We start from the raw sequence: 25754 nt of genomic DNA, 5'->3' as shown, positions 1-25754 counted from the left end.
GGCTACAAGTTTAATGCCTGTAAATTCCTTTTCATAAACCCCAGCGCCAAAACTGTTCTGAACAAACAGCTTAGCCAAAAACCGATTTGAGATGGAAAGACTGAGATGCAAATTAAACTTTAAAGGAAAGGCCTCACAAAAACAACAGCGTTATTTCCTCCAAGGCCGCAGAAGTTCCCACGTTAAGATAAGAACTTTCAAGCCTGTATGTAGAGCACCATCTGGTGACTCCTGCACAGCAGGAGCCCAGAGCAGGGATTTATGTACCTTGCCGTGTCGCAGACAGCCAGTCAGCCGCTGTCCCCCAGCAGACCTGCTCCTTATGTTCTCACCGCCAGATACGACTCCTCACAAACACAAAAACGTGCTTCCAGTCCTGTTTCCAGGCTTTGGCTGCTGTCATCGTTCTCTCTGCAGAGGAGAAGGGGGTTTGCTGGTGCTGGTGCCCTCGTCTCTGTGCCCTGCAACGTGGGCAGGCTTTCCTTTTCCCCAGGAAAGGCACACTGTTACAGTGCCAGCCTTAGGAGCAGGCAGCAAGCACAGGGATCACTGTCTGGCACCCAGCCCCTCCTGGCTGCCCCTCCTCCTGCCTGCCTGAGACATCCACTCAGGCTGTGCCTTTCTCTCCTGCTGCCCACTGTTCCAGTCTGTCCCTGGGAATGCCACAGCCACTTTGCCACAGAACAAACCCAGGAGGAATGTGTTTGGCTGTAGGGTGTGGGTGGTGTAGGGTGGTGGTTGTTGGTGTTCACTTCCACAAAACCAATGAACTGGATGATCCAGCTGTGAGCATCATCCTTGGGTGCCTTAGCTCTTTGTGGGTACATGGATTTTGAGCAGTCTTGTCACTGAAACAGACTTGGAGAGGTTTTACTCTTCCTGTAAGCAAAGAGCAAGTAAAAAGATTTGGAGCTTAATTCTCCACTACATTACACCATAGTACCATAGATTTCTGTACAGTTCTATTTCGTCTTCAAGTCAAGGTAATGGACTGGGATATCATGTTTTCAACCCATAATCCTCTCTATCCCACATATCTCAGGCAATCACCTCAGCAGCTGTGTATTTCTGAATCCCTTTCATTTAGTTTTCTTTTCTTACCACTGAAAAAATGCATCTCCTTTGTTTCAGTAGAATAGCCTGTGGACTTAGAAAAACATCATGTGTCTGAGTCTAGACACAGCATAAGAAATGCTTCCTCCAGCAGTAATGACACAAATACTACAGGAATGAAATGCTGTTACTAAGGCTCATTTCATTTTTTTTTCATGTAGCAGCTTTCTTAATTCATTAGAGAACAGTTTCTTACGGTTTGGCACAGTGGACTGAGCTGGTTACAGAATCAGTCAATACAGTAGGTGAGCAATGGAGGAGTGGAAGCAGTTTAGCTGATGTCCTGTTGTGTGAAGCAGGGGAAGGCTGAGGGGCAGAGATCACAGTGATACTGCATTGTTTCAGATCTCCTTCCCAGGCCTTTGCTTTCTGATGCAAAACCTGGTGTGACACCTACGTCCATTGTCATGGCTGTGTAACCTGCAAGGAGGCTGTGAGGGTATTTTGGGAGGGTGGAGAACTTGATCAGTGTTCAAATATAGCTTTGATTTAACTCGATAAGGGGTGAACCCCCTCATAAATACAGAAGGCAGTAACTCTGTAACCATTGAGGAAATACATTTTTCATCATTTGAAAGCTCATATTTTAATCTTAATTTTTTGTTGTCTTAATCCCTTGGGAACTTCTCTGTAGAGAAAGAACACGGCGTATATTAGTGTAGGCCTTTAAATTATATTTATATGTAAGCAATAGGGAGAACACGTGCTATACCACTGTTATTGATTCATTTCGGTTAAAAAAACCCCAGCAATAAAACAGAGTGAAAACAGAGGCAAAAGGCTGAATTTGGAAATTTCTAACTGTGATAACCTGTAATAACAGTCCCTTCAAAATACACTTACAGGGGCAGCCCTGGCCACGCTGGGTTGTGTGGGGCAGTTGCTGAGGCAAATGGTTGCAGGGTCCAGCCACCGACCCTCGGTGCCTCCAGCCGTGGGTCCCACCACAGGAGAGCTCTGCCAGGGATTATTAAGAGCTCCTAACTTGGGAGTTTTCCTAGCTGTCATTTACCTGTCTGCTGTTCCAAGGCTCATGGCCACGCTGTTCCAGTGGTTCACACACAGCACACATGTAAGAACATTCTACAGCTGCTCCTCTCCTACCTGCACAAACCGGGCTCTGAGCTGTCCCGAACCAGCCCAGCCCTGCGGCCTGCAGTGGGGTCATCTTCATTTACCTTCAGACCTCCACAGACTGAGGATGCACCTTTGCAAAATGCACACCTCCATCCCAAATGGAGCCTCCTTGTGCATGCCAAGGCATCTGCCACGTGCAGGGGAATTCTCTGAGTTTGGAGCCCAGGGAGCTGCACACTGAACTTCAGCATTTGTTCTGACTGTAATTGCAATTGATTTTTCAAATCAGGAGGGAAAAGCCATTCTGTCTTTGATGTAAAACAAGCTGCATTTACCCCAAGGAAGGCCTTTTCCAGAGATGTGGAGCATTCCAGAATCCAGCCATGCATGGATTCTGACTAGTTTGTGTTTCAGGGGATTATGTGCAGTTATGGCCTTTATTCTGTAGGTGACCTATTTGAGTAGCTCTGCTCTGTATAAGGGCAGCTGTTTTGAACTTTAGATGTTTTGGAGAGAGGAAGAAATGCAGTGAAGGATAGAATTAGGTCACAACTTCATACTGCCAAGATTTTTCTCTTGATTTGCTTATTGCTTCTGTAAAGCAACTTCTCACCCTGGAAGGAATGATCTTTTCTCTGTGCTCACTGGATCAAAAACCAAAGGAAACTCGTTGACATAATAAAAAAAAAAAATTAATTTTCTGTATTTCTATGTGAAAGTTTCACAGTAAAGACAAACCAATCTTCCCAGCTCTGTAATCAGCATTTATGATCAGGAGGTAATAAACAGTCAAAGTCAGTTAAAGCATTTCTCACAAGCAGTTTAGAGTCTCACTAAAATGACTGAAATGCAGGGCAACAGAAGCACTGCTGTGATGAAGGGCAGGAATAGCAATGGGATTGTTGATGATTAGTTGGATAAGAAGTAGGATTAGAAAGACCACTTTTAAAACTGAGGAGCTCAGTTCAGTCCAGACAACATCCTGAGCCCACTGATTGCTCCCTGTGGAGAGCAAGCTTGAAATCTTCATTCCCTCTGCTATTTAGAACTAATAAATGCATCCAAATTAGAAGCTAGTGAAGTGTTTTCACATCATATACCTCATTAAGACACTTTGGGGAGGGTGGAAAAGATAAAATTATTCAAAAGCAATCTTAATACCTAGATGAATGTCATAAATTTGCCTGCATCCCAAATGTGTCCCAGAGCTTTGCTTGCAGGGCTCGTGTGCACCCACGGCTGCAGTTCCCTCCCGTGGTGAGGGTTCCACACGTGTGTGGGAGGAGGTGGGTGAGCAGAGAGCGCTTCAGAAATCTGCCCTACATTGTGTGAAATAAGGAATTAGCAGTGACTCACTCTGTGCCTGGTGTTCTGATTAAATCTTCTGCTGTTACATTATATCCCCTTCCAAAATTGCTGTGGATTTTGAGCACTTACCCAGCAATATCCATGGTAAGGCCCACTTCCCAGATGCAGCTAAAACAAGGTGTTCTTTGTACCTTTTCATAGGATAACATAAATTCACAGCCATACCACTGTCTTCTTTTGGCAGTTTGGAGATGTAGGAAATACTGCAATCAGATGTTTCTAATTTAATTCAATCCCTCATTAATTTGATCTCTCTTTTAATTCAATCTCAGCCTGAGGACGTAAATCACTTGTATTAAAAACAACATAATGACCACTCTCTTTTTTAATCAATGGTGACTGCTTTAGGCAGGTATTAGTAGATAATCTGATTACTAAATACACAGTGAGTTGGCATTTAGTTAATAACTAAAAGGGAAAACTTGGAAAAGAATCAAAGGAAAAAAAATAGAAAGAGGGATAAGAGAAGAGAGGCTTACAAAGACATGCAACATTAAAGAAAATATTATGGAAGAGTTATTTTTTCTGGTGATTGTTACTGGTACAAGCCTCTAAGGTGCACAGCCAGTGGTGTCAGCCATGGGCAGCCCAGCAGGAAAATTACTGACAGAACTCCAAAAGGAGTGAGGTCTATGGTAAATCCAACATCATTTCCTCTCAGACTTATTTAAACTTACTAATGGGATTTAGAGGTTGATGCTTAGCAGTATTAAGTGGGCATAGCTCCACTGAACTCTGCCTGCATCCTTCACAGCCCTCTCTCTCTGACTGTAGGTAGACACCATTTGCCTGCCAAGTTCCCTTTCTGTGGGAAAGCCACTCTCCTCATTGTCCAGTGTGTTGTCTGAATGAATGGACAACCTGGCAGAGTCCTGGGCCAGGGCAGGAGTTGGGGCTGGCAAGAAGACTTCTGCTGTGCAGCTAAATCCAGGTTGTACATGGAGCAGTGGGGAGCAGCTCTGCAATTGCTTCTGAGCAGCTGGTGGGGAAGGCACCAGTCAGGCTCCTTGGCCTGTCCTCTGATTTATGTCACCAGGCCCCAGTTCTCTGGAGACTGAGAGAGCCAGATCTGGCAGTGCTGGACACAGGCTGACAGGGAATTACTTTGAGGGGACTGTGCTGCATCTCTCATTTTCTTACTAATACCACCTTGGGGCTGCATCTGAAGTAGGTAGTTTACTGTCCACTATCCTTTCTTGTCAAATTTGCAATGCTGCTGCAATGACAGCCCTTCTGGTCAGCCAGTAGCTCTGGAGGAGACTTGGACTGTTATTTTCCACCTGCCTCCCCTGTGACTGCTCCTGATGCCTGAGAGATGAGGCTGAATGGAGCCCATGCTCTGCTGCTCAGCAGATGGCATTTTCCAGTACATCAGTACTGGAATGGCACCCACAGCATGAGGGATCCCAAGCTGTTCAAGGGAGCACCTTTTGGCTACAGCAGGAGAAAGAGCCTTGACAATTTGCTGTTTTCCAAGATACCCCGTGGCAAACAGGAGATTTACACAGAGTCCTGACACGTTCCAATATGCCATAATTCTGTGCCCAAGTTCCCAGTGCCCTCTCTGGAGCTCTGCTCAGTGTATTTTACACTGATACGCTGATGAAAGGTCACACCATCTCAGAAGGGACCACACTCCTCTGGGGAATAACATGAACTGGATGTGCTAATCACATGAGGGCCTTTGAAGCTTTCAGCAGAGACTGTTTGAAGTTATCAGCATAATTTGGGTGTTAAGAAATGCCCTGACTGATACTCACATTTCTGATGGGGTGCCCAGGCAGTTGACCACTGGACTCCTGTTCATGTTAATGAGGCTCCTTGCCCATGGCCTCCTCAAAAGAAAGGCTGCTCAGCAATGCCCAGGAACTACCTGGTCCAGGTGGGAAAGATGCTCCAAGACAGAGTTGCCTCTTGCAAAACAGAGGTATTGAAGCCTCACTGGAGACAAAAGAGGATGGTGAAGTGACAGAGGATGCGAATCTCAAATGTGTGCTGGAGCTGAAATGGATGTCAGAGTGGCTTGACCTGGTACTCCAGTGGTACAGCTTTGGATTCCTTTCTTTTGAGACTGTAATCTTGTTACTTTGGTGTTCCAGCAACTATTGCTAAAATTGACAAAACAAATTTATAATTCTATAAAAATCCTGCTGCAATAGATTTAATTGATGGGGGCTCTCAAGTCATGGTGAATAGTTGTGAGTCAGTGGGGAGTAGCATGTAAACAGAAGTACTGTAGGAGATGGTTTAGTTGAATGGACCCTGGATCCTTGCATACTATTCCCCTCAAATGCCTTCCTGTGTCCTTCTTCCACATTCCTTTGCCATGCTGTCCATCAGTTCCTGGATCTGTAACACAGGAATTATGTTCTACTTGTAAAGTGCTTTAGGATCAGCACAAAACTCATACTGTATTTTTATTTTACTTCTGGCGAGTGGAGAAAAAGAAAACCCTTTTAATTGTGAACATAGAACAAAACTAATGTAGCAAGTACAGATTCTTTAGGGAAGACAAGACAGCTGTGTCCAAGAACAAGTCTTAGTTCAATGTTTCCAGTCTTCCTGATTTGCAGGAAGAAGTGATTAATCACAAAGTGAAATCTATTCAAGACTAGCATAAATTGCAGAAGGATGTAAAAGACTCCAGATGGATTTGAATTATTTAAAAAATCCCAGAAAAAAACCAGCCAAGGAAATGTTGAGTTGGATGAACATGGACTAATTCCTAAAAAAAAAAAAAAAACCAACCACAAACCTAAATAGTCTAATGGAACATCCAGAATTTTCAAAAGTCAAGAGTCCAGGCATGGAGATGTCTGCCCAGGACAAGCAAATGGGGAGCTTATGGGCTGGAGATGAAATACCTTCTGACATTTCTACAGAATACTGATACCCTTACTCCTAGTCCCTCAGTTTGAGCCACATCACCTCAAAAACACACCACAAAAAAGGCCTTACAGCAAGGAAGAGAGCAGGACTGTGCTGAGTTCCTGTGCCAGGGGATGTTGAAGCCTCCAAGGTGAGATGACACGGTGGGAAATGCTTCCAGCCCCAGGGAATTGGTGGGAGCAGTTCACTGCTGCCAAAGGGATGGGATGGTGACGCTCTGGGCCTGGGTTTTAGGAAGCAGGGGATGGTATTAAAACATTCATAACTAATGTCATTAAAACATTGGTCATGTGGTATCCCACAACATCACCTGACATCCTGCTGCTCCTTCTTGAGGCTGGAACACACCCTGGTGTCCTGTGGTCACAGCCTCAGCAGTAACCCCACACAAACACAAATACAGAAGATGGAGTATTAATATGGCAGAGTATGAAACTTTTTTTCCCAGTAATATAAACGGAAAAAGGTTTGGAAGGAGACTTTCTTCCCTGGCCAAGAGCAGCTGCATGACTGGCTCACAGGTTATGGGATGTTCCTTTTCTTTTGGTGGTTGTGGTGGTGGCTGTACATGGGCAAACTATTGGCCCATTTCCAGCAGTAACTTGATTTAAATTTAGTGCCCACGTAGGAACCAGGAGAATTTTATTATCTTGATTTAATTCTTCATTTTCTTTAGAAGAACTTTTATGTCCTTTTGTACTTTGGAGAGGTGCAAAGTTAATAGATTGCTTCTTACAGACAGACTGCAGGGATTTCATTTTTTTCAAGGTTAATCTGCTATTCACTGCAGTTTATCTGGACCATTAAGACTCCAATGAAATCAGGCAAAACCTGGCATCTGACATCAGATCTGTAACTGTCCCCAGCCCTGCTGCACACAGGTGCTGTCCCTGGGGCTGTCCTGTCCTAAGTGGCACTGTTGTGCTGTGCAGGGGAGTACGGGGTCTTCCCAGCACCTGTAAAACACCAGGCAACAGCTGCAGAAAGCAGCTTTCCATGTATTTGTTGAACAAGGGCTCCTGGCTGCTACCAAAAAGGGCAAACCTTCTCAATAAGCCTCCCCATTCCCATTCCTTCCCCTTTTGCAGGATAGGAAGAAAGAGTTTTGTGATTTTCCCTTAAATTGCTGCCTGTTACATCCAGTACTTGCTTCTGTGCATGTCCTGACTCTGCCAGCTGCAATTTAACAAAAATAACACCTTAATGACAGCAAAACAAAGGGTCAGGAGAGGTGTAACAGAGAGCAGGAGATGTGACAGAAAATGCAGCTTCAGTAGCTATTATTTCGAGTTCTCTGCTTCAGGGCCTCCAGGCTGCCCTCCTTTGGCTCCCCCAGCATCTGTTTGCCAGACAGGGACTTTCTGCTCATCTGAAAGCACTGAACTGATAGCAAGAAGCCTTCCCCCATCTTGCACAGGGGTGGCCTGGGCACGAGGCTCTGGTGCTGTCTCCTGAGACTGCAGCAGCAGCACCAAGTGAAGTGGATTTGAAGGCCCAACACGGTGTTTTAATGAGTGTCTTTCTCCACAGAGCTGAGTCTCAGCTCAGAATTGAAAGGAAACTACAGCCTCCCTCTGAGGAATGGGTTGTGGCAAACATTTCACTTGAAGAATCTGCCTTGTGAGCTGCTCCCCCCCGAGCCTGGTTATAGCACCGCGGGGTAAGGAGGACGGTGTGACTCATACAGGAACCTCATCAACCTGGGCAAAACCAGCGGCCTGCAGAGCTCAAGGGACACATGGAGGCTTTCTAGAAAATAAAGGTTTATCACATAGAGGAACACAGGTCCTTAGGGCCTCTCTACACAGGGTGAATTTCTGAGCTGGTGAAAAATGGATACAGACATTCCTGCATCAACCAAAACCAGGCATCTGCTCCACCTGTGTTCATGTCTGGCACAATGAAATGAGAACTCCAGACTGCGACCGCTTAAGGACGCCCACAAGAGACTTTGTGCTAACGTAACTAAATTAATTTCAAACAGATTTTAGTTAAACTAGTATAATTATCATGTCTTGACAAGGTTTCAGCTTATTTTTGCATATCTTTTCCCTGCAGAGTGGTGATTGCCACTGACAAATGGCATAATCTAACTCTTGCTTAGTTAAGTCCGTGGCACTTTGTTGAAGTCAACAGGGATTACTCTGGCAAAGCCAGAATATCTGTCAGGCTGTTAAACACGTTGCATATTTACTGACACCTCTGGAGTCAGCTAGCTTTGTTTTTTTCGAAGGGATGAAGACAATAGCTTAAACTGTTTTTGAAAGGCTTTGAAAGAGTGTCTCAGGAATAAATATGAATGGCCTGTAGTAGTTACACTTGAGACTAATTCTGATCATTGCAACCAATGACATACCTGTGCAAAGCCACTGTAACTGTGCAAAGAACAGAGCCCGCAGGGTGTTTTCTCAGCTTGTTTTTTTTTAAAGAGTGTTTGTGAGCAGTGGGACTGTCTGTCTTGCAGAAGCACAGTGCTGCTCCGATGTACACGGTGTCATCTGTTCCATGCTAATAAATCAGCATCTGCAGCCACCAGTGCTGCCTGTCAGAGCCGGGTACAAAATTGAGCTGTTTGATCTCGGTGCCACTGAAGTGTGTCTGCACGACTGTGGAAGATGCACATTATCCCATCTGCTTCCCACAGACCCTCCATCAGGTTGGATGTTTCAAGGTAACAGATCAGACACAATGAATTCCACAGCAGACGACTGACTGCCTTAGAGACATCCTGCTTTGTCACGGCACAGAAAAATCTGACTTAAGAGCAATTTTATTCCTTCACAGCAGGTCATCCAAGCCCTGTCCACAGTAGGGAAATGGCTGACTTTGGCCCAGCTCCCTTCGTGCTCAGGGCTGTCCCAGAGTGGCTGTTTTCCTTTCCAGGTCACTCCTCTCCAGGAAGGCCTTGCAAGGCACCGGTTCAATCACCAGCAGCTGCCGGTGGCCGGTTTAGTTTTGGGCTGCTGCTGCTGCCACTTGTCCAGATGGAGCCAGCTGTGGTGGGACTGCTGGGGGAAAACACCGGAGCTGGGAGGTGGCACAGTGTCCCAAGCACTGGAATTCCCGTGGCTGGGATACCTGAGCTCTGTGGTGGCAGGGCTGGAGTGCTGAGCATCAGCCTCACCAAGCCAAGTGTGTCCCTGCCACGCCTGCACGCTGGTGCTGCTCCACACCCCCCCTCCCCCAGCTATTTTCAAAATAAAATCCTTTGCTGGACCTGCCACGTGCATTTTCCTCAGAAATACACATTCTGTCTAGGAAGAGAGAAAAATTAGACAACTGCAAGTTTGATTTTGAGTGTAATAAAACTAGTTTATATACACAGTAACATGAATGCCACAGAGTACACAGCAAAGTACCACAGCAAACCAGAGTGTAACTGCCCCTGATCACAAAGGAAGGCTTGAAGTTTATATACTTATTGATATAAAAATGTGTAAATATCAATATGAAGCACCAGATAAAGCAATGCAACCAGGAATTCCAAATACAAATTACCCACAAGAATTGAGTTGAAATTGAAAAAAAAAAAAATTCCCTTATTCAAGGCATTTAAAGAAATCCCATTTAAAAAAGTCCATTGATTTTGGAATCCCTAATTTAAAAATAAATTTCCCCCTTTTATTAAAAACAAGAACATAATCTTAAATGCTCAGCATAATTAAGTTTTAAAAGAAAAAAACCCAAGGATTTCAACTGCAAAACCTTCTCATACCAACAAGTCAAAGGACAAAGAAACAGAAGTTTTGAGTAATTTTTGAAGAGGTGTTATTTATGAAATGACTATTTAAAAATTTACACACTCTTAAATATATATTATATATACAATATATAATATATATATTTTCAAGCAAAAAGGGGCAAAGAATACTTCTGGGATACAAAATTTATATACATACATATATATATTAAAACATGTTCACATGCACTCATATATATATGTATGTATATATATATATTTATGAACAAATATTCCCTCCATATAAAAAAGCTCCAACCTCTTCTAAATCCCTGAAATCTTCCCCTTGGATTTATGGAAAAAAAATATCTTTATAGTCTGAAGTACAAACCAAATTCTCAAATTCTGTAGAGTGGTAAAATGCTTATGTACAGGTAAGTGAAATATTTCATTTCTCACTGGCAGCTCTGCTTCATCTGAGAGCATTCTGTGGTTTCCAAGTAAATGCTGAGTGGAGCACCAATGCAAGGAGACCTTTAGGAAATTATTTAAATTACATTCTACACTCACTCCAAATCCTCATCTTTCTAATACTGCATCCAGGTGAATAATAAAATCCATACAAATGTCTACTAGAAATTCTCTGCAACACAGCAGGGAAAAAGACTTGCTCCTCCTTTTGGGGTTGAGGGTGCCCTAAAGAAATTTCTCTCCAGTGTTTCTTTTGGAAAGTAGTTTTTGTGTATTCTTCTGTTGAAGTGTTTGGATGATTGTTTACAGAATTATTTCCACAGGTGTATTTTAAAGAGGTATTTAAAATTCTATTCTGCACTTCTTCGACGTTACCTCACTGAATAACTGAATCACCATCACATCCCTCTCTGCGCTGACTGAAGGGCTCTGATTGTGCTCTGGGTTTTACAGGACTTTTAGCAGAACCAACACCACCCCTGCAGAATCAGAGTAAAACTGATGGTCTAGTCAGGGCAGGGAATAATGGCCAAGTACTGTCTGTACAGAGAAACAAACAGCCAATTTGGGGAAAGGGGGAAAAGAAAGTGCATTAAAAGCTCTGACTCAGTTTCTACTGTATCCCTCAGAAAAGTTAAAATTGATTTAAATAAAAATAGGACTATTTCATATATATTTACATATGGATTTCCTTGCTATTACAAACAAAAAAAAGTTAATTTAGATGGGACATGAGAAACAGTTACATTTTATTTCAGCAGCAAATACATGTTAAAATTAAGGACCTACAGTGTGAAGCTGCTGAATAAATTCTCTACATAGCTGAACCCTAGCACATAACTTACTTAAATAGTATATTTTTCTCTGTAACACGTGGGAATTCCCTTGTGTTAACATGTCAAGGTGATCCACTCCTGCCTTGTGGGTGCTGCTGGGATGTGGGGAGCAGAGAAGATTTAAGGTGGAACGTTCCTGTAAATGCTCTTGTGCATTTTCATCTGTGCACCAGTAACGTGGTATCCCACTGGAGTTACTGGTTTCATCAGGTCTGAATGTTGAAGTGAGACCAGGCTTCTATGTTTGGACATTCCAGGGGCTCCAGAAGAAATTTCTGGATTCCCTCATTCCTGAAAATTTGCAGGCAAGCTTTTACTAGTAGATTCTCTTTATATTCACCTGGTTATGCATATTGACCAGATCACATCTGAGGTTTGACAGCTAATTAGTGAATAAGTCATTCCCACTTAAGGAATACAAACCTAACCCATTTTCCATAACATCTCAGAGTAGTTTTTTCAGCACTCCTGTTGGAACAGAGGTTGTGTGCAGCACCTCCCCTGCCTACAGCAGGAGCAGCACATCTCACCTTCACCGCTTCTCCCACACTAATTCCTCACCTTCCCACAGCAGAGTGTCTGCAGCAGATTGTCAAAGCAAAAGGCTTCTCTCAATGCCTGGTCAGTCCAGACCAACTGACTTGTTATCCACTATAATTCTCCCTGTGCAGATCCCAAATTTGAAAGCCCACGATTTTGTTACTTCAGGTTTGTGCTGTACTACAAGCAACCTAAAGGGACCCAGTCACATAAACCCCGAACACAAATCTCATGGAACAGATCAACCCAGTCTCTTATGAAGTACAGCATTTAATTTTGTAAAGTACTTTGCATCTTTGTGTGGGCAGGATTATTTCTAGGGCTGTTATGAAAAGAGTAAGATTCCCACCAACTGACCAGCTACATTTCAGGTTTTTGACAAGGCACTAAACATTGTGAATCCAATCACTGTGCTCTCTCTGTAACATTAGAGAGGGTTTTAATGGCTCTAATAGGATCAGAAACCACTCATCATAATTCTTCAAACAAGCATTTGATTTTCCCAGAAATTAGTTTGCACTGGAAAAATCTTTAGAGTTCATGTTAAAAATATTTGAATGACAGCTTTTATTAATAGAAAAATATATATTTACAGTCAATACTGTTATCTTAGATTTGCAGCTCTTCCTATTTCTTGAGCTCAACTGAAAGTGCGACATTGCTAAAAAAAAAAATTCAAGATCTGTGCACATATTCAAGTAAGTTCTAACATGCACAGCCAGGGGTTTTGTTCCTGTCATACACAGGATCCTGTTGCAAACAGAGCGGGTTTTTTTCCTTTTGCTTAGCAATTATGCTGTAGCATTCTTAGGATTTGCTTACAATCAGTTTAATGCATACATTCCTGTCTATTTACGTGGCACAGTCTGGTGCCAGGATGGAGAACCACCACAAACACAAGTTACAATCATCAGTTATGGGCAGATCTGCAAAGTCGGCCTCAGGCTCCTCGAGGAAGAGCTCAGGCCAGATCAGGTTTGACTACATTGACCACTCTTTCTTTTTTAAAGAAAAAGACCACACAACATTACAAATTGCTAAAGTTTACCCAGTGCTGCACAAGAAAGAGATTGGTAGTGAACATCTATCCATGCTTGATTATACTGCAGAGCTAAAATGAGTACTGGTTCATCACAACAGGTACAAACTGAAATTCGATAGCTAGAGATACAAAGGCATCGGACCAGCTGCATTAACACCAACGGGCGGAGAACATTCAAAATTCAGCTTTGCATGTGCACGATGACACGGGAGGGACACCGAGAACGCGGGGCCGTAACCACGGGAACACCCGCCGGCTCCAGGGAATCGCTGCAATGGCCACTGGGGCCAGGCTCCTGTCCAGGGGAGCTGGGAGGGCGGGTGCACACACACACACACACACACACACACACACCCACCACGGAACAAACACAACACAGAGCACAGGGAACAAAAGCCCCACTCGCAGCTCACACACTGACCAACAGCGACTAGAGAGTACAGGGTGCCTCGCCGTGCTCGCCGTGTTAACCTGCCAGAGCGCTGCCCTCCTGTGTCCACATCAAGGGCTGCACCCAGCGTGGGATTCTTTGTAGAGGTTCTTCTACGAGCTGCTCAGCAGTAGTGTAGAAACTTTCTTTCCTGATGTAGTGGAGGTACCTCAACTACACACATTGCACTTGGGCTTTTAATGCACTGTCCTGTTTTTTCTGCATCAGTGCCGCCATCCTAACCTTTTTGCAAAAAAGAGAAAGAAACAAAAAAATATATCACACTGAAATATATTATCCTTACCCTTGCCTGATCCTTCACTGATACAGGTGAATCAAACAACAGAATAATCATCAGAAGTTTCAAAAAATCTTCAGGAAGGTCACAAAGACAGTCTATACTACAGCACAATCGATGTAGGCTTCCACACGCCCTTCAGCTTAGCTCTGGGAGATGCCAGAGAAGAGCAAGATAGACATGTCAGCCCCTCCAAGGTACTGTGTGGATCCAGAGCTACTTTTGCTGACTTTGAGCCTGCAGGACTGTTTGTTCGGTTTCCATGCATCTGGTCCAAGCATGCATATGCTGTATAAAGTGGCTATTTGTTTCAAGGCTGAAGTGAATGGATTCCTCACAGTTTTAACAATTGAAACATCAATCCATAAAAAAAAAAAGAACACATGGATATCTGTGCATTTATGTGCCAGGAAAGTAAAGGAAGGGGCTGCAGATCTAGCATCAGGTAAAGGCTGGTGTGTAAAGTGAACACTGTAATGTACAGCTTTAAAAAATAATACAAGAATTGCACATAGATCCATAGGAGAGAAGCACAGGCTCATAACTAGGGCTGTCTGCTTTCCATCACCTGGGTCAGAATATTCAGGATCACTTTTTTCCCTGCATCCAGATCAGTTCTTCAGAGTGATTCAGGAAACAACTCATAGCCTGGCAATACTGAGCAAAGGTATTGTCTGTACAACTGCATAGGTTCCATGGGAAATGGCTGTTAGGGCATGGAAGGGAGTCAGCAGTGGCCTCTAAAAGTGAAAAAGCTCCTTCAGGTTGAGTTTTTAGAAATTCTGACTCTTTAATCCCCACTAATTCCTCCTCTCATCCAAAACTCTGTCTGTGGTGCTCTTTGAGCTCTTCTGACAACATTCCATTTTTGGGGTGTTATCTGTTGCAACATTAGAAAACAATAGTTACAACAGACAGAGACAGGCAGCCAGACACCCCTGTGGGGAATATGGACCACGATACTGTCAGTCGTGGCTGCCAAACTTAACAGCTCTCTCAATAATTAAACAACAGTGTTTTTGCCCCCTTGTTTTTACCCTTCAGAGAACTACGTCTGCAGTAGAAGTGTCTCCATGTGGCCCGTTAGCTACACACAGACAAGCTTTAAACATTTCTATTTCCTGCCAACAAACCAGCAGAGCCAATTTCAGTCCCATTTTGCAGTATGGCCCAAGTGACAAGAGCAGACCAAAATAAAACAGAAGAGGTGGCTGTTATTTTCATCCTCGATTCATAGCAGTGATTGTCAGAGAAGGTTATGTATGTCCTATCCATTTCAAGTCAGGCTTTAGTGCCTTTTGTGATGGAGGGGGAATTTCAATGGCCCACCATTGTCTTGTTCTTGTATAAATGCAGTTATGGCTACAGTACATCGACAGTCCAGACTGGTGAATGGCACCTGGGAAACGGGACAGACAAAGTGTGCATATTCTGCTTTTTAATGCAGAGGTCATAAGCTAAGGGTAATGGTCTGGTTAAGGCAGCGTTGTTGAACTCATGGATCCATGGGTAGAGAGGATATGGGTAGGCAGCGAGGCAGAGAAGGAGGGAAGGGGACTGAACACAGATGCTCACTGACACTTGCCACAGTCAGCAGGAAAAACACAGCTGGGGAGGAAAATACAGCAAAGTCTGTGTGGTTGAGACCAAAGGAAAGAGGAGCACAGTCCACCTGTGGGGAACTGATTAAGCTGAGAAGAAATTTTGTGTGATATGTGGAATGGAAGCAAATGAGTGTTTTGTGGCACGGTGGATCATTCATCTCACATTTACAACTAATCCATCTCTGCTGATGGTCACTGCTATTCACTAACCAGTGCTACACAGGAAATGACAGAAACTACCCAGAACAGGAGGGCAATTTGTTTACTGCAGTGGTAGAAATAGTGGTATCAAAGTTTGCTCTCCTTTTCTGCCAGATATGAATCAAGTCACGTACTGTCTGATCCAAATGCAGTCATGCATATGTAATCAATCCCTAACGGGCCCGGCAAAAGAAGTAAAGTTTCTGTCAGACTGGGTACAGGATGCAATTTCTCCAATAAGAACCTATTTGCTCAGAGTTGCTGGCTTTGATATCTAGGCTGTTTTTAACACTTGTACAAAACGTGAGCCCTAGTGCAGGCTGGAGTGAGGGCAGGGGCAGAGGTGAGGGTGCTTCATGAAAAGCAACAGGCTCTACAAACTAGTGCTGCTTCATGATTCTCACAATGCGATGAAGTGAGTCTGTAGTGGCAAAAGCCAGATACTGACAACAAAGCCAGTCTTCCAGAATAATTCCACAGTCCCTCTCCAAGGACTTCTCTGCAAACTTGATCATCAGCAGCGTCCTTTTTATGTCCAGCCAGTTCTGAAGTATAGCATCTCTCCGCGAGGGGTTGGAAGAGGTGCTCAGAGCATGGAACAAGTCCTCACGTGGACCCCAAAGCAAACACTGAAGGATTCCCTTGGCTTCTGATATCAGGATCCTCTCTGAAGGGTTGGGATTCAGCAGGCAGCTGGCAAGTTGTTGAAGCCCTTGAGAGTAAAGGGAACGGCAAGGAATCTTCGGGAGGTCAGCACGAGTGTACTCCTTCTCCTTCAGCTCTGGATTCTCATCGAAGGGGTTGGGTAAGTGCAGCATTTCGTAGATGAGGATGCCAGTCTGGAACTCGTCACACTTTTTGTACTGTGTCGCAGTGATGATTTCTGGAGCCAGGCGGGACTGATCCCGTAGGACCTCTGGATCCACCATGTGACTCTTCTGCTTGGCCTGGGAGAAGTTGCTCACTATGAGCCTGGCCGGGCAGGCGGTGTTGGGACCGTGCTCCATGGACTCGGGGCTCAGGGGGCTGCCTCCCGGTCTGGAGTGAACCAGCAGCAGGTTCTCCAAGCGCAGATCACAGTGTGTGATGTGATATGGCTTCAGGTGCTCCAGGCCCAAACACAGCTGCAGGAGGAGCAGACAGACCTGCCTCTCGTACAGGTCGGGGCTTTTGGCGTGGCGGGGCTCGGACTCGCGCACGAAGTCGGCCACGGTCAGGTGCGGCACCTCCCGCGTGATCACCACCACACGGCTGCGGGGCCGGCTCATGGTCCCCGGCCTGCTGGAGCCCTCTCTGGCTGCAGCCTCCGCACTGGAAGCCGTGTCTCTGTTCTTCTGCTCAGGTTCTTTCTCCTCTTCCTCCCGGTCTTCTTCTTCTTCCACGTCCGGCGCGTCATCGTCCTCCCACGGCAGGAGCCGAACCGGCACTTCAGCCAGGAAATGGCCACAGTCCTGCTGGATGTTGAAGTTGATGGCCAGGCTCTGCCGGATAGACAGGCTGTGATAATACTGCTGGGACTCCTTTGCTTTGCTCTTACAAATCTGGGGGAGGAAAGTAAACAGACATAACTCTTAGATTTCTAAATTCTGCATCCTTTTTATAAATATGTATTTTGTTGATGGGATCTACAGACTAGACCTAAACACAAGCAATAAAAAATTCTTTACTGAACCGACCTTGGCAGACAATCTTAAGGCACCCAAACTGTTTCCACTGGCTAGTAAGCAACTGCAGAGCAATACATGCAGGCACCTCTCCCTCTGCATACATTATCCAATGGAAAATACAGTTCAGGCAGGATGGTTTTTAATCAGAGTAGCAGTAATATCTGGCCAATGCACAGTGAAGCTTATTCACAGTTACTTGATTATCCATATCATTTTCTTGCATGTTCTTCTCTCAGCTTTAAGCGAAGCTTGAACAAGACCAAAATAATCAATAGCAATAAAAGATACAAAGAAACGTGCACAGAGTGTGTGACCAAACGCTTGCAAGTGGCCGAGTCAGCATGGCATGACAAGTTACAGCCTGTCAGCTCCGGGACTGGACACTGGAAATTCAGTCCATGAGCTGCAGCAGTGCCATGTCTGCAGTGAGGGGAGGGTGTGTCATGGCACAGGCTGCTGGCAGCTGTGTGTGGCTGTGGCTCAGGTGAGGGATGGACACTCGTTAGAACACGGGACCTTAACTGCTTTCCATCAAGATCCCAAGTATATGTTTGGGGGTTTTCTGCCATGTAAAGCTGTATTTAATTTATGCCCAGTAATATCTTGTTGATATACACATTATCACCATAATAATTATCCTTATTAATTGTCTGCACTGCCATAACAACTGGCAGTTCCAACCCCCTGACAACAGTCACTGGACAAGCCCCATTAGGGCCTCTGTTCTAAGGCATTTACTGATTAAAATGACAAAGACTCAGGCATGCTGATATTTGCATATTAACCTTGGTTCTACTGAATTCAGAGAGATCATTCAAAGCATGTAAGGTTAAGTGTATGTTTTAATCTTTACACTGTTAGTGTCCAAACATTCACTTGCTACACAATGTACAGGTCTTAATTGCAAAGCTCAGACAAGAGAGAAGACATCTGTGTCCAGATGAAGTTACAGCTTCCCTCAGCTCATCTCTGAAAGCTGAGATAACTAAGGTTAGTAAAAGTCAGAACTTCTGCAGGGTAAGTTATAAACCTGCCTTTCACTAACACACACACACACAAGTTTTTTATCTTTGATATGGTTATGTGGTTAAGAAACATAATTATAACAATTATATGTTAAGAAACATAATTAAATTGGGGATTTAATCTTTTATGCTTGTTGATCAGAAAAGTGCATTGTCAGATCATATGGAAGTGGACACAAGCTGTACCAGCACTTTGATTGTCCTCCTGTCTTCGATACTGTGCATATTTCCACACCTCACAAGCATTTACATTTCCCTATTATGCAAATATAACTTAAACTGCCTGTTTATAACTGCCATGCACAAGCAAAGCAGGTTTGAAAAATGCATTTTCTAGTCAATTTTATTTAAGAGAGGAAAGCAATTTTCTGGAAATGTTGACAGTTACCCTGTTTATACAGTGGCTCTTGCTCATTTAAATTTTCAAATGTATTTTATCCTGTTAGAGGTGAAGTGAGTTGTCAATGGAATGCATTTGCTCCTGCCCCCCCTTCTCTCAAGGGTTACAAAAGCTTAAAAAAGTACAGCAAAGATATAGCAATAACCTTTAATAAAACAATAACCTTTGAATTATATATGAAAAGAAAATGCCAACTGATTGTGTTTGAGACTGAAGGCCCCTGATTGATTAAATACTTAATACTGCACAGAAAACAGAACTAGAAAAGTTGTACAGACCCATATATATGTGTTGTATATACACACATTGTGTTCATCAGATCTGTAAGAATAGCTATTAAGGAAAACAGAAGTAGTTTTGTCTTCTATGCCCTTCAAGTCCATGGCCTTTTTCTTGTAGCCAGCCATGGGGACAATCAATTCCAACTGCAGAAAGGGTTCAGTGTGTTGTAATCCAACCTTTAGTTTTTAAAAATACTTAACTGACCTAATAAAAAAAAATAAACTCATTCTGAAAGAGTTTAATTTTAAGGTCAAGCTTACTTGCTGATAAAAACAGTTGAAAACCACACTTGGCTTTAGCTACTGCACTATATTTGGTTCACAGAGGATTTCTAATGCCACCTGCCAGCTAAAACTAATATTCTATTAGGAATATAATCCACAAAAGTATTTGCTCTGAAAACAACATACACTTCTCAATTTGGTGAATACAAGGCCTTTTTTAAAGCTTATGGAAAGGATTTCTCCTTGCCTACAGAAAAAGAAAAGCAAAGGAATGGAGACTTTTTCCTAGTTTCTAATTTTAGGCCTAGTCAGCCTCTTTTTCCTGCTTCCTTCAGAGGAGGTTCTCAGATTTACTCCTGGCATTTCAGTTAAAGTTGGGGATAGGCTCTGCACCTCTCAAAGTCAGCCTTGGATCGCTCATTTCAGAAAATAGGGCCAATCCCAGAATTGTGAGAGAGGAAAGGAACCTGCACCCACCCTCTGGGGCTGTGGTGACGCCTCCCTCCCCTGTGGCACTGCCAGGCTGTGCCCTCTGCACCAAAGGCACTCAGCACTGGGGCAGAGGGTGCTGCCTCTGCTGTGCCCATTCCCTGTTCCTGATGCCTCTGCTGTGCCCATTCCCTGTTCCTGATGTGCCCATTCCCTGTTCCTGAGCCACTCCCAGTGGCCTGCAAGGCAAACCCCAGCTCTGTGTTGTCGGTTGCATCATTCCTAAGAAACGCCTCTCCAGTCTACTAAACCCACCCCAAAACAGTTATACTTTTCTGTCTTCTTTGCCTTTCTTCCTACTATTCAATCCTAAATCTGTTTTACTTCACATTAAGGTGACAGTCCTTCTCCCTGCTTGACTGAATAAAAACTGATCCCTGATTCCCACCCTTGAACATTACACCTTTACAGCTGGGGAAGGTGGAACTTTCCCCCTCCTCGTTGCTTTCTCTTTGAAAAAAACCCAGCCCTTACTTCTCCTGCCTTTATTCCTAATCCTCTGATTATTGGTGCTCTCTTCTGGATTCTCCCCATTTATTACATCTTTCTGAAGAGTGGTATAATGAATATAATATTCCAAGTTAAGACCTTTCCAGCATCAAGCAGAGCTGAGCTTTGTATATAATGATCCTTGGAACACTTCCCAGGACAAGAAGTTCCATTAACTCCACTGTTCACGAGCAGTGTCCACTCTGCAGTCTGAAGCTAAAGCAGGGCCAAACTTTCCCCAATATCAGTTCTTAAAGATGTTTTAGTTTCAGACTCTTCTCTTTATATCAATAAAACAGAATTTAAATTATCAACAAACCAGAAATTAAATACTAAATAATAATATGATTAAAACCAATACTAAAATGACTGCATTCATGAAAAGAGTTTTTCCCTCCTTATTCTGCTGTTAAGGAATATAATCAATATGGGCAAAAAAAAAAATCTAATCCCACAAATGCCCAGTGGTGATGGCTTTTGGACACTTTTCCTTCTCTTGTTTAATCCAGAGAAGCAGATGGATGCACAAACGTGGATGCAGTATCTACAAAGAGAGCTGAGATGTGATGAGAGATGTATTTTCTGCTTCTTGCCTCTTGTTTACAAACACCATGGAGTGAGAAGCGGAGGAGGCAGCTGGGTTATTTCAGGCTGATTAAACTGCTGACTACACAAACACCAGAATTGGTACAGCAGGCACTCTGTAATCGCCAAGGGGAAGGGAAAGCTGGGCTGTCTGGAGGCAGCACCCAAACCTGGGGTCTAATAACAAATCAGACACCTGCCTGAATTCATAAAGCAATTTCTAGAAGACAGACCTGCAGTAATCTGATGTCTCTGTAAGAGGCTACTCTTCAGGTACATCCTGGGGTTTTATACTGCAGTGTTCACATTCTGATTTACAAATATCTTATTAGAATGGGGAAAATGTACTGAAAGTAGTGGAGACAAACTTAGTTTTCTTATTGATCTGTTCAAAGACAGTTTATAGGATTCAAATTTTATTTATTTCCTGCACTATGCTATCATTTTCTGAGTTGCAGTTTTTACTTGGAGCTCTATTTTATATTACCATTTTGCAATGCAGTAGTGAATACTAGTGTTTAATACTATCAATGGCTAATCATTCTCACCCAAGCATTTCGTATTGGAATAACACCACTATCACCTCAAACTATCACCTGAATGACCAAGATTTATAATTTTCAAAATGGTTTGAGTCAGAGGAAGTTATGGGACCAAAGTCTGGACTTACATTTGAAAAGATTTAGGGAACAAGTTGTGACACTTTGATGGCCTTCCTAACAAGTGCTTTCAACTGCTTGTGATGCATTGCTGAAGAGTGCACACAGAGCTGCTTTTCTGTTTGTGATGGTTAAATGCTGTGTCAAAGCTGTGAATAAATGTACAGCCCAGTTTCCTTTGCATTTTTAAAGCTTTTGTCTGTTCCAGTTGTCTACTCAAAAATATGGAAATCCCGTTGCCTTTTACAGACATAATATGGCTTGAACGCCTATTTTTTGGTAGAGGAAAAAAAAGTGAAAATATCTAACACCCACAGAGAGTAGGATCAATCAGTCCTTCACCCTTTGCTTTAATGAGCTCCATCCAGCTGAGCTGTGGAGATATGGTATGTGATAACAGCTGAAAGGAAGCTGTTGATAAGGGCTTGGCCAGCCTTATTTCTAGAGCTGATAAAGAGCTGGTTGTTCAAAAGATGAAGCAATGTTGGTAAAAAGCCCTTCCTTATGATGCAAGAAAGCCATGAGAAAAAAGAAGAGGTACAAGTAGGAAGGAATGGAAAGTATCCATCTTCCTTTTCTCTGGAATGCACTGTCATCATGTATCTTTAATGCATCCATAGAACTAAACTTCTGTCACGTTTACAGGGACAGGGCAGGTTTCTTTACATCCTGCCATTTCAATTTTCCCCCCTGCTCCCAGCCCAAGAAGCAGGATTTGGATGTTTCAGAGCTTCTACAAACTGTTCTGCATCAGCTTTTATTTTTCCTTTATGAGTCCTGTAGCCTACTGTGCCATCAGCTGACTTTCACTTCCCCAGCAGGGAATCTCATTTCCACTCTGTCCTATGCATTTTACAGGGCATCAGTGAACTTAAAGCACGATGAATATTGTGGGAAATGAATTTACAAGTGCTGAAAATGAGAAACACAGAAGATCACAAAGACTGCACCATCTGTGCTACTTTGTTGTATTGCACAGAGGGACAACTGCAAATGAAATTCTGTGTAGAATGAAAGCTTGCTAATCCCAAATTGATAGCTTATTCTTGGCACAACCTTGTTTTCCAAGGAGGCCAGTTTGATATCTGATTGACCTCATTTTCTTGATCTGGCCTTGGAATAGAGCTCTGACTTTTTAACGATGTGCCAAAATACAGAATTCTCTCCTGCCGTGACTGAACTCAGAATGGGCTCGAAGTTGAATGTACATTTTATTTTGATCTGAGGCATCAAGTTCTGGGATGACCTTAAATAACACTTCTGTCAAGAAGCTCCACTAGGAAACTGAATTACCAAAAAAACACCTCAGCACACTGTGACAAACTAAACATAACTAGAAAATAATTGTCAGCTGCAAGCAGGAGACTGTCAGCCAGGCTCAGCCCAGCACTGTTCACTTCTGCATTGCTCTGTTTTACAGCTGGGACAGGAGCCTTACAAGAAATCCTCAGGTTTTACTGCTAGAAAAACTTCTGCCTGCCCTGCAGCAATCAAAGCAATAAATTTGAACTGCTCCTTTTGAGCTGTTTCCTGCCATCCCAATGAACAGCACTGCACCACTTGCCCGTGGCCAGAGCGAGCCCAGCGGGTTTTACGGCTCTGCTGCTCCCTGTGGACTCGGAATCACGTGTTGGGCTGGGATGTCGGAGAGTTTCATATTGAAAGTGGAAGTAGTTTATGTCACTGACATAATAACCTCGTCTATTACTCATTCTGAGTCATATATTTATTTATTTTTTTAATAAAAAAGCTCCCTGTGACATCACTGCCCGTTGGGACACTGAGAGCTGAACTCACCCAGTCTCCTGTGTGCAAAGAGCTGCTGCTCTCTGCTTTTGCTTTAGTGTAACCTTTTCACCACATATTTGGAATTACTGGTAAGACTGTGGTTTCAGGGGAATGTTTATCCATATTGTCCCAGATCTACCAGCTACTTAGGAGGTGGTACTGCACTTAGTGAAAAAAAAAAAACCACCTCAGGGTCTGGAACTTTTTGGAAACCTTCCTTGTAAGGAAGCTTTTATCTTTCTGTTAGAGAAAGTAGTTTTCTGATCACAACTTATGTACTGGTTTTATTTATAATGTTTCAGTCAAAATAATTTCCACATGGCCTCCTGCAACTTTTTTTGCACAAGGTGTTTACGAGAAGATTACGTGAGAGTGAAGCAAAAAGCATAATACAGTGTTGTGAAACAACACACCCCTATAAACATTTCCTCTAACATCCACCCCAACAGAACAAGTTGTGCTCATTCTCCACCAAATTTATCAGAGCATCTTTTGCTGGTGAAACCACCAGAACATAAACATTCATCTGTATGAAATGTTCATTCTTCTAAATTTAACTCAGCAGTAGTCAAATGGTTAAAGCTGAATTTTTAACAGTGGTTTTGTAGTTCTATTTTTGGAGCTAGAATATTAAATTTTTTTTAAATTTGTGCATTAAGACCATTAACACCGATTGGGGGGTCAATCTCTTGTTTTCTATGAAGAGAATAATAATTATAAAATCTCATTATCACATTTTTTCTCAGATCTAATATGAAAATCACAGAACTTAAGAACTGTCTGAACTGTTAGCCAGTGTTGCTTGGGTAGTTCTGCAAAACTCAAAAGAGCTACATATATTCACACTGCCTGAAGATGTGGCTCCATGTACACTTTCAAAATGCATTTCTAAGACTTGTTGTTCCAAAACAACAGGAAGACCATATTTTGGATTCAATAGGCACATTGGTAATTTTCATCTCACTCTTTTTTCCATCCTGTTTTGGGGACGAGGGATTTCAAATGGCAGGAAGACACAGCTGATTTATTGAAGGTAGATTATGATGTAATTTGGCTCACACAAAAAACACCCACGGTAGTAAAAACTGGCGTATTTGTTAAAGCTAAATTCCCCAAATCTCTGTGTAATGTCATAGCAATCTGTTGTTATGAGCTTTTGGACAAACCTGAGCCTGCACTGATGGCTTGTAAGTAAAAGATCAACCTGGGGCAAACACATTCCCCTATCACATTAAGTGCCTGGGAAGGTATTTTCAAGAGTAACTTTTCCTCTCCTTGTAACAGCACAACAGCTCACGGTGACCTTGAGCTCAAGGATCTTCTGTGGACACTTCACTCACATAGTGAAGTGCAATAAATGTTGTTAGTCTGAGAACTATTTTTAAGACACCTGAATTATGAAAAGGAAAATTTAGCACCTACTTGACCATGTTACATTGCTGTTCCTTCTTCTCCCTGGCTTCCTACAGGGGAAGTGTATTTAGGAGGACAGCAGATAACAGAACAACAGGTCTTGCCAGTCAGGTAATGCTTTAAAGGCCCAAATGTGATGTGCAAAGAGGTGTCACGTCAGTGACAGCTCAAACCTGCCTTTAGAGAAAAATACCTCGTTGGGCCCTAGAAGCAACCATTTGGAATTAAACCAAAACAATCCAAGCCAGTAAGGAGCAATGCCAGGGGGCTGATTCTGCAGCCAGAGCTGATGGCCAGAGACACATTCACGGCCTGATTCTTCCTTGGCCACTTTGTACCAAGTGGCATCCACAAGACATCCAGGTTTCATTTCACATCTTTTGAGGTCCTTAATAATTAACAAAATATAAATGGTTATGCCCAGAAATCTGCCTTAAAAAGATGCCTTTTCAAGTTTCAGAAAACTATCAGTTGCACCAATTTGACCTTTTATTTTTTCATATCTTACTTGCAAACTATCACGCAGGACTGGTAACAACATTTTGTTCCTGTAAAGCACCACCCTTGTGAGAATGTCAGGGTGCTCTGTAAGGAATAACTCATCAGGCCTCACACATCCGTGTCGGGTAATAAATGTTTTATCTCAGTTTCAACAAGGAGGAGTCAGAAGTTCGGTGATTTACTCAAGGTCATCCAGGAAGCCTGACAGAGCTATGAGTCTCAGCTGTCCTTCTCACTATCTTCCTCCCAGATAAGCATTGAGAAATGCACAGATACAGTGCTCAGGAAGAACTACCTATATAAAAGTCCATAAAGTAACAACATCTAGTGAGGCAGCTGCCAACTAAGCATTAATATATTAGCAGTAAATCTAGTAAATTTTATTTCTTTAATGTGTTAGCTGAAGAATTTATAAGGCAACACTGATGGCTGTAGACAGAGCTTTTGAAAGGCTGGTAAGGAACACTGGTGAAAATGTAAGACCCTATATGGGAACATAAGAGATATATTAGCCTAGAATTTACACTTAGAATTACACGGCTCTGAAAACGGAAAATTTTCAGTTTTTTAGGAAATCTTTGCTAACTAAGAATGATGACTTAAGTTCCTCCCCATGCAGATGAATCAAAAGGATTTTTTCACTGTGAGTTTGACCCATGTTAAAATAATTCAGCTTTTCTTTCA

At 43.0% G+C, this 25754-nt stretch overlaps 1 protein-coding gene across 7 annotated transcripts in view; it reads right to left on the bottom strand.

Moving 5' to 3' along the window:
* Nucleotides 1-9738: 9738 nt before the first annotated feature.
* PEAK1 (pseudopodium enriched atypical kinase 1) overlaps nucleotides 9739-25754 on the bottom strand; it is a 112729-nt gene continuing 96713 nt past the window's right edge. For all 7 annotated transcript variants that reach the window (XM_032699681.1, XM_032699687.1, XM_032699686.1 and 4 more), the window contains one exon: nucleotides 9739-17089. In XM_032699681.1, coding sequence (XP_032555572.1) covers nucleotides 15929-17089 — 1161 coding nt within the window. In that variant the 3' untranslated portion in view covers nucleotides 9739-15928. The remainder of the gene's footprint in view (nucleotides 17090-25754) is intronic.

The sequence above is a fragment of the Chiroxiphia lanceolata genome, chromosome 12 (genome assembly GCF_009829145.1).
Source record: "Chiroxiphia lanceolata isolate bChiLan1 chromosome 12, bChiLan1.pri, whole genome shotgun sequence".
Taxonomy (NCBI): Eukaryota; Metazoa; Chordata; class Aves; order Passeriformes; family Pipridae; genus Chiroxiphia; species Chiroxiphia lanceolata.
This window is presented reverse-complemented; position numbering and strand designations above follow the sequence as displayed.